This window comes from Lithobates pipiens, unplaced genomic scaffold (genome assembly GCF_037356315.1).
Source record: "Lithobates pipiens isolate NorthernLeopardFrog02 unplaced genomic scaffold, aLitPip1_a1.2 Scaffold_18, whole genome shotgun sequence".
NCBI classification, from domain to species: domain Eukaryota; kingdom Metazoa; phylum Chordata; class Amphibia; order Anura; family Ranidae; genus Lithobates; species Lithobates pipiens.
Genome location: NW_027507758.1, coordinates 312505522 through 312522190, shown reverse-complemented (window position 1 = coordinate 312522190; position 16669 = coordinate 312505522). Strand labels below are relative to the sequence as shown.

General features: G+C 42.5%; 1 protein-coding gene across 1 annotated transcript in view; it reads left to right on the top strand.

Annotated features, from left to right (window-relative positions):
- UFL1 (UFM1 specific ligase 1) overlaps window positions 1-16669 on the top strand; it is a 153258-nt gene that overhangs the window by 126930 nt on the left and 9659 nt on the right. The window contains exons 15-17 of the mRNA XM_077487222.1: window positions 2500-2630; window positions 3431-3511; window positions 8652-8737. Of these exons, the coding sequence (XP_077343348.1) occupies window positions 2500-2630; window positions 3431-3511; window positions 8652-8737 (298 nt within the window). The remainder of the gene's footprint in view (window positions 1-2499; window positions 2631-3430; window positions 3512-8651; window positions 8738-16669) is intronic.

Here is a 16669-nt window from a genome sequence, read left to right as displayed (position 1 = left end):
TGGAAATCTCCCAAATCTCTATGGAATTTCTTTGTTTTCTTTCTTTGTGTATCCTTATCCACTTTCTCCAATTTCTTTTTTATACGTGTATTAAAATCTACCAATTGTTGTGAGTCTTTAATAGGGTCCAATTGTGTTTTTAGCTCGTTAATTCTGGCCTCTAATTTCATCATCTTCCTATGTTTCCTTTTTAAAACTAAATCCTGTAGTTTAAAACCCGCCCCATTAAAAAATTCCAGCCATTCCTTCATGGAATCTGGATCATCTAATCCATCTTGGGGAGTTACCTCCCACCGTAAGCTTCTAACTATAATTTTTTCTTTCATGTACTGCTCCAGGGTACAAATATCCCACCATGTTCTGACTTGTTTCTCTAGGGTGTTCCCTAGAGCCAGCATTAACCCATTATAGTTAGTTTGGGTAGAGGTGTGCTCATTAATTGAAAAAATATTGTTAATGTCTATGGTCCTATTTTTCAGAAAGTGCAGTGCGTCCATGGCAGCAAAGAAAAATCAATGTGAATAAACAAACAACAGCTGGTATAATATAAAACGGCCTATCATATACCTCTCTGCACCAAACTAAGACCTTCATACACCTCCCAAAATTATATATATATAATATCCTTGTTTATTGCGTGTTTTATAGTTATTTATAAATTGAGGATATATTTTTTTAACTGTAATTTCATATATTTTTTAGGGATATTTGTGCTACGTGCTGCTCATGTTACAATGTTCATAATGTCAGACTTGCCTTTGCAATTAACAGATCGCGACGTATGCTACGATCGTTTTTGCTTTTGGCTATAGTTCCTCCCCGCATCGTATTGTCAGGCTGCTTACGTCCGGTCTCCATGACGATGTGCAGCGTCGTGTGGGCTGGACATTGTGTTGTTGCCTGATTGGCTTGCGGAGAGAGGGCGGGCTGTATATATATTGGCCGGTTGCGTCGTGTAGCCACGCCCTCGGTTGAAGTCGGAAGTGACGAAACGCGTCAGGGCGTGGCCTACACGACGCTACCGGAAGTGAGGTGTGCGCTCCACCGCTAACCACGGACCAGGAAGTGATACCCAGTGTATACAGGGGAACACTGGTGAATGGTTCTGGAATTGCTAATTCGGTGAAGTACACGATTTTAACGCTGATGTTACTCTTTGTTAATGTACGCATATATTGAAGTGGGTGATTTTACTGATATGTGTCAAACTTTTTAAAAAATAAAACAGTATTATGCTATGTATATATTCTGTTTCATTTCTATGATATACTTGGAGGACTACTTGTGACTGCAACGCTAAAGGGGGATATATATGAATATTACTATATCCATTGAAGTGATTACTCCTTAAGGCTTATCTTATCAGCTGTGTCTGGTGAGTTTAACCCCCGAGGGGGGTACGCATCGCATGTGGTGAAGCACTCCCGGTTTTTGGTGGAAGAAAGTTTGGCAGCACCTTTGATCACCTTACAACGTTGATTAGATCACTATAGGCACCTTATCTGCACATTTTGGAACTGTCTAGTGATTTTTTTGATTTTTTTGTTTATTACGACTTCTACAAAGGACTTTTTTTTTAGAAATAAGCGCTGTTTTTATACTGATATTCTCGTATATATTGATGAATTGTTTGTATAACTTTTTTTATATATTTTTATAAATATTTTTAATGGCTGCTACTATTGTCCGCTCTGCTGGGTTTTAATATACTCAGCAGTTACTATTAAATATTGTGAGGTTCTAGCATTTATTATATATGCAGGTATCCGCTTGAAGGGAAGTGTATATGTGCATGTATATATGTATTTATATTTATACTCCTTTATTTACGTGTGTGCGTTCACTGGTTAAGAGGGCTCACATACGCGAGTATATATATATAATTTTGGGAGGTGTATGAAGGTCTTAGTTTGGCGCAGAGAGGTATATGATAGGCCGTTTTATATTATACCAGCTGTTGTTTATATATATATATATATATATATATATATATATATATATATATATATGTGTGTGTTTGCCATTTAAATGTAATTTTTTTTTAACTAACAGAGGCTTATTTGCCTAATTCCCTAGAGAATAATGCTGGGTCATTTTTTTGGGGTATTTTATTTATATATATATATGTGTGTGTGTATGTATGTGTGTGTGTGTGTGTGTGTGTGTATATATATATATATATATATATATATATATATATATATATATATATATATATATATATATATATATTGCGCTCCGGTGATTAATGTCACCAGAAGAGGAGGAAAATGTGTTTTTATTGCTCTTGGTGGCGAGTATCATCACTGGGGCAGGAAGTGAAGCAAAATCCTCTTGAATGAATACAATGATGACTTTACCCTTTTACTCCTTATTTTTAAATTGAAATGTTTCTTCTGAAGTTCAGTTTTCCATGCATCGTGTTGTTCTGTGCTAAATAACTTTTTCTATACCACCTTTATGTGAGAAGCAGTATAAATGACATTCTGTATTCTATAGATGAAACTCAGAGTAATCTTGCCAAACACCTACTGAAGACAGTTTGCACTGATATTACCAATCTCATCTTCAATTTTCTGGCTGGTGATGTAATGATGGCAGCTGAAGATCACACTACCATTACCAGTGAGGTATTAATACCTTTGTTTTATTCTCTGCATAATGAAACCACTGTTTTCCCCTTAATATTTTTTTCTAAAATGCAGCGTCTGGAAACATTTAGGATTATGTGTATTCAGTTTTACATAAATAAAATAGGTAATGGTTCTCACAGGAGCATTCTGGAAAACCGGGGCTGAAGTGAACATTTTTCCACTACAAGGTAGACAAAGGGGAAAAAAGGACCTGATGAGGTAAAATCAATTAACCTCCAGTTTTTTTTTTCCCTTCTGATTTTATAGACATCTCTATTAAGGTATTGTAACATTTTCAACACTTTATTGTAACTATTGGCATCTCTCAAATCATTGTAATACAGTCTCTGCTAAGCATATGACAACATGGTATGACAGTTCAAAATTGCATGACAAGTCGCACCCCATTGCCAGCAATAGAACTGTTCAAATCATTGCGCAACTTTGGAAAAGGTTCCTGCGCTACTTTTTTAAGATTTCATTGTGATTTGCATAGACTTCTGTTAAATGAAGTCGCAAGCCGCAATGAAATCGGAGGTGCAAATCGTGAAGTAGCACCATTTCAAAGCCACACTGGTTTGAAGCAGGGCTTAATGTAGCTTGAAAGTGAAATTGTGTACAAGGAGCTAGGTGTAGTCTGATCACTGTACATTAGCATCTGATAGGGAACTAGTAAATTGAGCTACTACATTGAAAGTCATAATGATTAGTATTTTTGTTTATGTTTTATCACTTCAGTTACTTGTAGGTTGATATATTACAAGATGGTGTCCTTTCATACTTGCCCTGTTTTTCAGGTTAGAAAGAAAATGTTAAATAAGTTCCAAGAAGAAGCCAAGGGCCCTTTGGTAAAACTTAACAGCTCCCTCTCTGGAAAAGTAAGTGTTGAGAATACATCCTTTTCACATAAAAATAGAATCTTATCTGGATAACCGCGTTTTGCTTCGATAATCACTCATTCACCAGCAACTCTGTTCAGCACCAGGAGCTGGAAGGAAATTGGTGGTTCTTAAAGCAGCATAAATTTAAAAATACAAAATGTAATATATTGCAGTTTAACAATCCATAGATGTAGCGGCTGCATTTGTTTTCTTTTTTAGCTTTTTCCCTCTGTTTTCACCTGGTGATCTGGCTAGTAATACACTTCCTATCTTAGGGTGTCCGCATTTTGGATGGAGTAGTATGGCAGACACATTTGGACAGCACATTTTTCAGTTTGTGGGAAGGGTAATGTAAGGCTGGTCATAGATTATGCTATTTTCTTGTACAATTTTCCTTTTAGATTTATCAAAAAACATTTAATATGAGGTCATAACTAAACACTTTCCATTTGTATGCAATCAGACAGGACCTTGCAATACATAGTTGAAGGTAAATCTAAAGGACATTGAATAATACAATTGTATACGCCTTGGACTAGCAGATTTCTAAGGTATTGACTAACAAATTGAAGCTGAATTTTAGCTTCATAAGTAACGAAATAAAAGTTTTACATAAATGAGTAAAAGCTGACCATTGTAATCACCCCTGTCTGTGTTAGGCTTGGTTTGTTAAAGTAAGTTGAAAAATTTGATTTACTGGCTGGATTACCAGGTGAAAATAAAGGTAAAATAGCTAATAAAAAAAAAAAAGAAAACTAGTTCAGCTACCTCATCGAATCTACCACTTGAAGGTATGAAGGAGCAAGTGACTCACTGGGCCAGTAATCATGGTCATACAGGGAGTCCATAGCAATACCCAACCTTCAACTCCCAACGACTCATAGCATACTGTATATGCATGGCTTTCTTTTTCATCCACGAGGGGACACAGTCTTTTTTAGTTTGTTGGATTATACTGCCACCTACAGGAGAAATGAACACTGGCAACAAAGAAAACAAAATGTCAGCCAGCATAGGAGAACCCTTCGATCTCTCATCGCGCCTCAGTTTTTTTTTGCTACTGTCCTTAGGATATGTGCATGTGTTTTCTTCAGCTCTTCTGTTTTCTGTGTGCTTTTTCTACAATCAACAGCTACTGGTAGATTCATTGATATCACTGATATCTTGGAAGTTTCTCCATTCAGCCAAGAGCACTGGTAGATTTATGCTGGATTGTAAAAATCCTGAAAGTCCTTCCAGTCAGCCAACAAGTGCAGGTTTTTCCTGTCTATACTGGTGTTCTTTATATAACAGCCCTACTTCCTTCTTGATCATGTGTTCTAGTTTCACAGGACTCTTATACATGCTAGGTCTGTATTCAGTGTTTGCTGCAGAGAGTTACTTCAGATCAGAGTCGTGGCAGTGCTCTGCCTGTCCCTGTTTGCTGGGTCAAGTGGATTTTTTTCTACCATTACTTATCTTTTCCTTTACCTTCCTGTCACCTTAGTAATGTCATGTGCATCGTTTAACCACTTGCCATCCAGCCGCCGTCATTCTATAGCGAACTGTCTTTGCTATACGTTGGCTCATGGATCGGGATAGCAGGCGCACTGCCACACTGTGGGGGTGCTGATGCTCGCGACTGAAGGTTGCGATGACCGTAAACACACAAATCTGTGTTCTGTTCCAAGAGGAGTTTCAGATTGTGTGTTCCTATTAGCTAGGAACCACGATCCATCACTTACTCTAGTCAATCCCCTCCCCCTTCAGTTAGAATCACCTCCCAGGGAACACAATCCCTTGATCGCCCTCTGGTGTTAACCCCTTCACTGCCAGTGACATTTTTACAGTAATCAATGCATTTTTATGGCACTGATCGCTGTATAAATGCCAGCGGTCCCAAGAACGTGTCAAAATTGCCCGCCATAATGTTGCAGTCATTAAAATCGCAGAACGCCGCCATTAATAGTACAAAAAAAAATTATAATATAAATGCTATAAATCTATCCCCTATTTTGTAGACACTATAACTTTTGTGCAAACCAATCAATATACACTTATTGCGAGTTTTTTTTTTTTTTTCCACTGAAAATATGTAGAAGTATACATATCGGCCTGAACTGAGAAAAATTTGCTTTTAAAAAAAAAAAAAAAATGGGGATATTTATTATTTAGTAAAAGTACAAACACATTTTTTATTTTTTTTCAAAATTGTTGCTCTTTTTTTGTTTATAATACAAAAAATAAAAACCAGAGAGATGATCAAATATGACCAAAAGAAAGCTCTATGTGTGGGAAAAAAAAGGACATAAATTTTGTTTGGGTGCAATGTCGCACGACCTTGCAAATTGTCAGTTAAAGCAACGCAGTGCCGAATGGCAAAAAATGGCCCAGTCATTCAGTAGCCAAATATTCCGGGGCTGAAGTGGTTAATTTTTTATTTTTTGCCCCAAACAACTTCCCAGTCACTTACGTTGCTCTTGAATCTGTTGCTGCCTTTGGACTTCTAAGCATTGTTAGGCTAAAACCTCCATGTTTAAAATTCGCACCGTGACACAGCTGCCTCTTGAACATGTGATCGTGTGTGCGAGCAAACGCACCTGACTATTTTGACAGTTAGCTGGTAGCTTGGAGGCAGTGAGTGCCACCCACCTGGTCATGATATGAACAGCATAGGTGAAAATAGCTTTTTCTTTCTTTCTTTTTTTAACCTTTTTTAGAAGTTAGCAACCAGTTAGCCATCGCACCTAACTTGTTTATATGTTTCTTGACTGTGCATTGTCCCTGGCTTCTTAAAGCGGGAGTCCACCGGGAGTCCGCATTTTTTTTTTTTTTAAAAGCCAGCAGCTACAAATACTGCAGCTGCTGACTTTTAAAATAGTGACACTTACCTGTCCAGCACGCCCGCGATGTCGGCACCCGAAGCCGATCTCTCGATCGTCTCTCGGGTGCTGCCGCCGCCATCTTTGGTATGGGAATCAGGAAGTGGAGCCTTTCGGCTTAATTTCCCGGTTCATTACTGCGCATGCGCGAGTCGCGCTGCGCAATAAGGATGGACCTGCTGCCTCTGGGATCTGTGTGTTTCCCAGCAGACACGTAGATTACGCCCCTTTCCGCAGAGAGCTATCCCGGAAGTGGGTGCAGATACCTGTACTGTACAGGTACCTGCACCCCCCTCCCCCCTGAAAGGTGCCAATTGTGGCGCCGGAGGGGGGGAGGATGCCAATGAGCGGAAGGTCCACTTTAGGGTGGACCTCTGCTTTAAAAGTGCTTGCAGGCTACCGGAATACACTAGCTGGCTTTGTCATTAATTTGTCCATTCCTGGTTTATGTACATTAAGTGTGTTCAGAGTACCATCGCCCCTATATTTGGGGCAGAGAGCTTTTCAAAGGGAGCATCACTGTAGGAACTACTGCACACACTAAAAAAATTTTTCATCTAAAGTGGCATTCCAGCGTTTTTTGTTTTTTTTAAACACCCCCTTGTTTGCCTATAATTCAATTACAATTTGCATTATTAGTAAATATAAATTTTATAAATATTATGTATTTAAAAAAACTAACTTCGTAGTCCCCCCCAGTGCATTCCTATTTTCAGTGTGGGCAGCTGAACCCCACTGGTATCTTGTTCCGGGAAACAGTGCTGCTGGATGCCCAGCATGCACCTCCTAATCTTGCGCATGAACAAAAAAGCATGGTACGTTGCTACAGGTGGCTATGGTGGAGGCGCTTTCACTTTTGGGATGGATGACACTCCTATCCCAAGAGCCAGTGGGTAACCGGACATGACATACCTTGCCAAGGTACTGCGTAAGTGGGGACAACAAAAAAGGTATCCAAATAAAATAAAAAATGCAATGAGAATACAGGAAATTATATAAACACAGGGAGTTTATAAAATGCCTGTAATTCCGTTTAAAATACTTTTTACAAGCAGAATTTTTAAAAGTTTTTTTAACCACTTCATGCAAAACGACCTACCCGTACGTCAGTACTTTGACGCTAAATACCGGGGTTATGGCAGCAGCTAACTAGCTGCCATAACCCCGGTATTTTCGGGAATGCAGTGCGTTTCTCTTTAAGATAAAAGTGGTCTTCATGGCAGATTTTCTGCGAGATCACTTTATCGGTAGCGGAAGAGGTGCCCACCCCCTCGCGCCGCGCTCCGGTCATCTCCGTCGCTTACCGAACCCACCGGTAGCAGCAGAGACTATCGCGTCCTCTCCCGTGGATGCCTGGCTAGAAGCTGAGGGAAAGATGGCCCCTGCTCAGCTCCATGGCATAGAGGGGGGAAGCAACTTCATACGTCACTTCCGCCCATTTCTTTTTTTTTTTTTGCATTGACTTTTTTTTCCCCTTGTTTTTGCATTATAGTTTAAATATGAGATCTGAGGTCTTTTTGACCCCAGATCTCATATTTAAGAGGTTCTACCATGCTTTTTTTTCTATTACAAGGGATCTTTATATTGCTTGTAATAGGAATAAAAGTGAGCCAAAAATATTTTCTTCCAAAAAAGTGTAAAAATAAAATTTTTTAAGTAAAATAAATGAAAAAATAATTATATTTTTTTTAAAGCAACCTGTTCTGGCGAGCTTGCGTGCAGATGCGAACGCATGTGTGCGTAGCGCCCGCATATGAAAACGGTGTTCAAACCACACATGTGAGCTATCGATTGTTGGAGCGAGAGCAATAATTTTATCCCTAGAACTCCGCTGTAACTCAAAACTGGTAACCTGTAGACATTTTTAAACCTCGCCTATGGAGCTTTTTAAGGTTAAAAGTTTGTCACCATTCCACCAGCAGACACAATTTTGAAGCATGACATGTTGGGTATCAATTTACTCGACATAACATTATCTTTCACAATATAAAAAGAAATTGGGCTAACTTTACTGTGGTCTTATTTTTTAATTTTTTTTATTTATTTATTTTAAATGCACTTGTAAGACCGCTGCGCAAATACGGTGTGACAGAAAGTATTTCAATGACCGCCATTTTATTCTCTAGGGTGTTAAAAAAAATATATATATATAATGTTTGGGGGTTCTAAGTAATTTTCTAGCAAAACAAAAATGATTTTAACTTGCAAACAACAAGAGTAAAAATAGTCTCGGCCCTTAAGTAGTTAAACATGTATGTGTATTTTTTTTTCCCCAGAATATAGAAGAATTTTTGGCCTGTCTGGATTCAGCAGCAGATGCATGTGGTATCCTAGTGAAGAAGGGAGATAAGAAGAAAGAAAGGTACTTACATCTTACATAGTTTCGCTATAATAGAGTTGGGGATGAGCACATCTTTATGTATCTAGTAGTTTATTTCACTCTCAGCCTTACGGCGCTAATTTACATACTCAGAAGGCTTCAAAGAAAGCTGGACTGAAAGAATATGGGTCTGCCATTGCTGATTTTTTTTTTTTTTCTGTTAGCTTTCATGTTGATCCTATGGCTATAATATTTTCTGAGGTACTGACGTAGAACAAGTATGCAGATCAGGCATTCCGACTTCACTCTGACTTTTGAATCCTTATACATGCGCCATGTTGTTAAATCATAAAGTATTGAAGCCAGACACAGTAAGGCAACTAGTATTCTCGGGAAGGCGTCCCCTCATATTTTCCTTCTGTACAGGTACCCTTAAAGAGCTTCAAAGCTGTTAAAAGATCGTTAAAGGTTTAGCAAGTGGTTTCTGAAGCTGATGCTGCTTAGACTAGCTTTTACAAGCTAAGGGTAAATAACATCTGTCCTAGGAAACAAATATTTGTCCACTTTGTATGGATAAAGTTTGATATTAATGCAGTAAAATTAGCTCCAAAGTACTCAAATCACCTTTAGCCAGCATTCGCATATGAGTGACGTGGGAATGTTGTTTTTTTCCCACTTTTTTTTGCGCGACTTGTAAACAGCCCACTTGAATGGGTGTTCTTTTGCTCCAAAAATGTGCCAAACTAGCTCTTGTACCACTTTTTTGGAGCTGGCACATCTTTGAATTGCAAGTTGTTTGCATGTTTTTCATATATTTTGTCACACGACAAAATGCCTATTTCTATAGCGCTTTTGACATGCCATCAACAACAAATGCGTTTTGGTGCATTTTTAGTGCGATCCAGAATCTGAGTTACTCAGATGTGAACTGGGCCATACAAAGCTTCAGTGATCGATAACGCCAAAAATACCAAAATACTGTTTTGTTAACTGCATGGGGCTAATACATTCAGTTATAGAATCAATTATATTTCAAGTTCCCCTGACTTTTAGTTCTTTTTTTTTTTTTTTCCTTTCTTACATACAGACTAAGCTACCCAGACAACATGATGGGACAGAGGTAGGGTCAGTGGGTTTGAGTTACTAAAACTGGAGGGTGCAAAATCTGGTGCAGCTCTCCATAGAAAGCTGCACCAGATTCTGAGTGCACCAGTTTTATTAAATCTCCCCCAATGTATAATACTTTCAGGAGTGTTTGAGCAGTTTACTTTTAAAAGAACATTTAACCTGTGTAAATAAAATATATTGTGAGCACTCCTAGTAGTGATAAAATTGTCCCACACCCTGTCACTTTTGGATAGTTTGCTCTGCATGTTAATGTGGAGAATGTTATAAAGGCATGTGAGATAAAAAATAATTCATATACAGATTTCTGTCATTACACTAATGCCGCGTACCGCGTACACACGATCAAACAATCTGGTGGAAAAGTCCGGCAAACTCAAGTCCGCCGGACAATCCCCCCGTGTGTAGCCTCCGGCGGACTTTTTTTACCCAAAAGTACGGCGGACTTAGAAAGTAGTTTTGCACTCCAATCTTACCGCCGGACTCGCATTTCGGCGGACAATCCGACCGTGCGTATGCCAGTCCGCCGTACTTTTGAAATGAACGGACTTTTCCCGCCCGGAGAAAAGTCCGCTCATTTTGAGCACATCTCCAGGTAGGCGAGGCCCGCGAAGGAGGCCTCGCTGGCCCCGCCACCTGGTATGGACTTAAAGGGGAACCCCAACGCCGGAAAAAATCGGCGTGGGGGTCCCCCTCAGGTCCACATCAGACCCTTGTCAGAGCACGCTACCCAGCCGGTCAGGAAAGGGGGGGGGACGAGCGAGCGCCCCCCCGTCCTGAGCCGTACCAGGCCGCGTGCCCTCAACATGGGGAGTGCCTTGGGGAAGGGGGGGCCGCGTGGCCCCCCCACCCCAAAGCACCTTGTCCCCATGTTGATGAGGACAAGGGCCTCTTCCCGACAACCCTGGCCGTTGGTTGTCGGGGTCCGCGGGCGGGGGGCTTATCGGAATCCGGGAGCCCCCTTTAATAAGGGGGCCCCCGGATACCGGGTCGCCACCCTATGTGAATGAGTATGGGGTACAATGTACCCCTATCCATTCACCTGTGGAAAAAAGTAAAAATAAAACACAACACACAAGGGTTAAAAAAGTTTATTGCACAGCTCCGGAGGTCTTCCGTCTTCGGGGGTCTTCTCGCCGGACTCCTCCGCTATCTTCTGCTAGCTCTTTTGCTAGCGGAGGAGCCCGGCTTTCTTCTTCGCCGCCGCCGCCCTCTTCTTCCGACTTCGGGGGTCTTGTCCTCCTCTTCGGTTCTTCTTGCCGGGCCACCGCGCCTTCTTCTAGCTCTTTTACAGGCGGTGGCCCAGTCTTCTGTCGCCGCCGTCTTCTGTTCTTCTCTTCTTCTCTTCAGATGTTGCTTCGTCGCTCTCTCTGCTCACAATGACAGGGACAAGGCTCGCAGCGACTTGTATAGGGACATCACCGGATGATGTCCCCGCCCAGTATGATGTCACAGTCCCAGAGGATGCTGGAACTGTGACATCATAATAGGCGGGGACATCATCCGGTGATGTCCCTATATAAGTCACTGCACGCCTTGTCCCCGTCATTGTGAGCAGAGAGAGCGACGAGGCAACATCTGAAGAGAAGAACAGAAGGCGGCGGCGGCAGAAGACCGCCTGTAAAAGAGCTAGAAGCAGGTGCGGTGGCCCGGCAAGAAGAACTGAAGAGGGGGACAAGACCCCTGAAGTCGGAAGAAGAGGGCGGCGGCAGCGAAGAAGAGAGTTCAGCGAGATGACCCCCGCAGACGGAAGACCCCCGGAGCGGTGCAATAAACTTTTTTAACCCTTGTGTGTTGTGTTTTATTTTTACTTTTTTCCACAGGTGAATGGGTAAGGGTACATTGTACCCCATACTCATTCACATAGGGTGGGGGGCCGGTATCCGGATTCCGATAAGCCCCCGCCCGCAGACCCCAACAACCAACGGCCAGGGTTGTCGGGAAGAGGCCCTTGTCCTCATCAACATGGGGACAATGTGCTTTGGGGTGGGGGGGCTGCGAGCTCGCTCGTCGTCGTCCCCCCCCCTTTCCTGGCCGGCCGGGTAGCGTGCTAGGACAAGGGTCTAATGTGGACCTGGGGGACCCCCTTGCTGATTTTTTTCGGTGTTGGGGTTCCCCTTTAAGTCCATACCAGGTGGCGGGGCCAGCGAGGCCTCCTTCGCGGGCCCCGCCTACCCGGAGACGCGCTCAAAATGAGCGGGCTTTCCTCCTCGTGTGTTGGCGAGTCCGTTCTTTTCAAAAGTACGGTGGATAGTCCGGCAGACTTAGTACGCCGTATTAGTCCGCTGAAAAAGTGCCGTGTGTGGGCAAGTAGCCCGTTCGGGAAGTCCGCCGGATAGTCCGCTACGTGTGTACGCGGCATAAGACATACATTTATCCGAATACAGTATTTTGATAGTTGCCTTGTAAGCCCAAATCCCAAAAGATTTTAGGGGATTACAATACAGTGTTAGTGGGGTTGCCGAGGCGTTGTATATTTTTGGTACTACGGACTAATTTGACATGTCTGTTTCTTTATCGTACATCATGGGACACAGAGCCTTAAGTAATTACTTAATGGGTTATAGGCCACCTTCAGGTGATGGACACTGGTTTACCCAATCCAGGAAGTTTACTCCCTATATAACCCCTCCTCCATCCAGGAGCACATCAGTTTTTTCACCAGCGTCTAAGGTGTTGGTCACGAGTGAAGATGTGCTCTGAGGAGCTCCAGGAGGGATCCATGCTGGATCTAAATAGCCTCCATAGACCAGATCTATCCAAAGTGCCACAGAGCCCTAAGCGGGTGGTACCTGGGGCCTCATATCCAAAGCACAAGCTTTTTGCCTATAACGCCTCTCTTTGTAGGTCTGGACCCCGGGACCCAGGGCTTAGGTCTTGCTAAGGGAAGAACTAAAAAGTCCACCTATTTATTCTTCTATTAGGGAAAAAATGTTGTCATGCCTTAATTCTCCACTAGAGAGAGTCTATGCACATGTCTTAATCTGTTGTCTTCACTGTAAAGCTCAGTCAGTCTCTGTGTGGCCGCAGTAGTGTGTGCAGGGGGATTTTCTCAGGTAAGGAAACATGAAAAATGCTTTCTTTCTCCTCCGTGAAGGGACGGGAGGGTATGGGGAACATCAGCGGTGTACCCCCCTTACATTACTTCCCTCCACTGGGGGTGCAAAGGTCCTGCGATTACTGTTTTCTGTTACTGATATATTGTTTTTTTTCTATGTCTACTGCTGACAGGGCTCTGCCTCTCTCCCTCCCCTCCCCCCCAGGCGCTAGGATCTCCAGTCACATTTCCACGCTGAATTACCAATTATGGCAAGCCAGGGTGAGCCATTGGAACAAATTGATTGTGCAACTGCTTCTCACATCTCAGCCCCTGTATAAGTGACTGAAGATGTCCTTTCCTCCACCCTGCAGGGTCTGGAAGGAAGATTAGCAGCGTTAATCGCATCCTCCATTCAAATGGATTGGAAGTATTCTAGATACCCCTCCCCCACTTCAGACCCCTTGCAAGGGGAACAGTGGGCACAGGATGAGGTGTTATCCTCAGGCGATCAGCAGGAAAAACAAACTGATGATTCCTCTGCAGAGGAAACAATGGTAGATGAACCTTTTTCAGCCTCACACTCTGAGAAATTGCTGATACAGTCTCTTACGGAGATGGTTCGCTCTACTTTAATGCTACCCCTTATGGAGTCTCCTGAAAGCTTGGTTTCTTCCTTGGGTTCCTTAAAACCTTCTTAGCCTTTGAATGCGTTTCCAGTCCATGCATTACTAGAACAGCTTATTTTTGCTGAATGGGATCACCCGGATGACCATTTTCTCCAAAAGAGTTTTTCAGTTCTCTATCACCTGGAGAAGAAATTCTCCAAAAAATGGAAAGTACCAGCAGTTGACATTGCGATTTCCAGTGTAAATAAAAGCCTAACCTGTCCTGTAGACAATGCACAAATGCTTAAGTTGGAATCCCTGTTAAAATCTACTTTTTCCATAGCAGGCGCCGTTACTCAGCCTGCAGTCGCTTTAATTGGAGTCTTTCAATCCCTAAAGGACCAATTTAGACAGGCCCTTAAAGAGGTTCCTGCACAACAAGCCTGGGAATTGGCTGAACTACCAAAGGCATTATGCTTTGCCATAGATGCCATTAAAGATTCTATTCAGCAGGCGTCCCGCCTTGCGCTTATGCTTGTACATATGCGTAGAATCCTGTGGTTAAAAAATTGGCCAGCCAAAGCACCAGGTAAAAAGCTCCTAACTGGGTTCCCTTTTCATGGGCAGCGGCTTTTTTGGAGAAGATTTTGACAAATATATCCAAACAATTTCTAGCGGGAAAAGTACTATTTTGCCAGTCAAAAGAAAGTATAAACGCCCTTCATTTAAACAGGCTCTTTCCCCTGCGCCAGAGGCTTCCACCTCTAGACAGTGGTGACTGCCTCTGCCATCAGACTCTAGAGGAAAACCTCAGGGTCAGATCCAGGCTCAAAAGAAGTCCTGGGGTCGGAAACCTGCAAAGCAGAATCCTAAAGCCTCATCATGAAGAGGCAAACCCCCTCACCAAGATGGGGGGGGTGACTTCTGCAGTTTTCATAAGTCTGGCAAGAGGAAATTCAGGACAGATGGGTCATCTCCACGGTAACGCTGGGGTACAAACTGGAATTTTGGGACTTTCCACCTTCTCGTTTACTGGGGTCAAGCATTCCCAAAGATCCAGAGAGAAGACAATCACTGTTTCAGGCACTAGACTGATTAATATCTCAAGGGGTGATAATACAGATCCATACAAAAGAGCAAGGTTTGGGGTTTTATTAAAATTTTTATGCTACCAAAATCAAATGGAGATGTCAGACCCATTCTAGATCTAAAAAATCTAAATCAGTTCCTGGAGATCTGCTCCTTTCGCAAGGAGACGATCAGGTCAGTAGTTTCTATCCTTCTAGGAGGAGAACTTCTGGCATCTATGGACATCAGGGATGCATATCTGCATGTTCCTATATTTCCTGCTCACCAAAAGTTTCTGCGGTTTGAGTTAGAACAGTAGCATTTCTAGTTTGTAGCCCTGCCCTTTGGGCTAGCCGCGGCACCCTGGGTGTTCACCAAAGTGCTGGCCCCACCTCTAGCCAGGTTAAGGGCACATGGCATAACAGTTGTAGTGTACCTAGACGATCTATTGCTAATAGACCAGTTGGTGGCTCGTTTGGAGCAAAGCATACACATTACAACCAGTTACAGTGCCTTGCGAAAGTATTCGGCCCCCTTGAACTTTTCAACCTTTTGCCACATTTCAGGCTTCAAACATAAAGATATAAAATTTTTATTTTTTGTGAAGAATCACCAACAAGTGGGACACAATTGTGAAGTAGAACGGCCCCTTTATTTTCAGTGCAGCAAACTCACTCCAGACGTTCAGCGAGGATCTCTGAATTATCCAATGTTGTCCTAAATGACTGATGGTGATAAATAGAATCCACCTGTGTGTAATCAAGTCTCTGTATAAATGCACCTGCTCTGTGATAGTCTCAGGGTTCTGTTGAAAGCGCAGAGAGCATCATGAAGACCAAGGAACACACCAGGCAGGTCCGTAATACTGTTGTGGAGAAGTTTAAAGCCGGATTTGGATACAAAAAGATTTCCCAAGCTTTAAACATCCCAAGGAGCACTGTGCAAGCGATCAGTATCAGACCACTGCAAATCTACCAAGACCTGGCCGTCCCTCTAAACTTTCAGCTCAGACAAGGAGAAGACTGATCAGAGATGCAGCCAAGAGGCCCATGATCACTCTGGATGAACTGCAGAGAACTACAGCTGAGGTGGGAGAGTCTGTCCATAGGACAACAATCAGTCGTACACTGCACAAATCTGGCCTTTATGGAAGAGTGGCAAGAAGAGAGCCATTTCTCAAAGATATCCATAAAAAGTCTCGTCTAAAGTTTGCCACAAGCCACCTGGGAGACACACCAAACATGTGGAAGAAGGTGCTCTGGTCAGATGAAACCAAAATCAAACTTTTTGCCCTCAATGCAAAACGATATGTTTGGCGTAAAAGCAACACAACTCATCACTCTCAACACACCATCCCCACTGTCAAACATGGTGGTGGCAGCATCATGGTTTGGGCCTGCTTTTCTTCAGCAGGGACAGGGAAGATGGTTAAAATTGAGGCGAAGATGGATGCAGCCAAATTCAGGACCATTCTGGATGAAAACCTGTTGGAGTCTGCAAAAGACCTGAAACTGGGACGGAGATTTATCTTCCAACAAGACAATGATCCCAAACATACAGCAAAATCTACAAAGGAATGGTTCACAAATAAACGTATCCAGGTGTTAGAATGGCCAAGTCAAAGTCCCTGAATCCAATCGAGAATCTGTGGAAAGAGCTGAAAACTGCTGTTCACAAACGCTCTCCATCCAACCAACGTTTCAAAAATCCAATAGATTTCGTTCCACTTCACAATTGTGTCCCACTTGTTGGTGATTCTTCACAAAAATTAAAATTTTATATCTTTATGTTTGAAGCCTGAAATGTGGCAAAAGGTTGAAAAGTTTAAGGGGGCCGAATACTTTCGCAAGGCACTGTACCTGGAAAGTTTGGGTTGGATTCTCAACCTAGAGAAATCCTCCTTAATACAGCTAAAAAGGCTGGAGTACTTGGGTCTGATCATAGACACAGCCCAGGAAAAGGTGTTTTTGCCTCAGGCAAAGATTAACTCCATAAGAGAGCTGGTGCAGATGGTCAGGTCAAAGGGCGATCCCTCCATTCGCCTTTGCATGAGGTTGCTAGGAACCATGGTGGCTTAATTCGAAGCAGTTCCCTATACCCAATTCCATTCAAGACTGTTGCAAAACAGTATCCTGT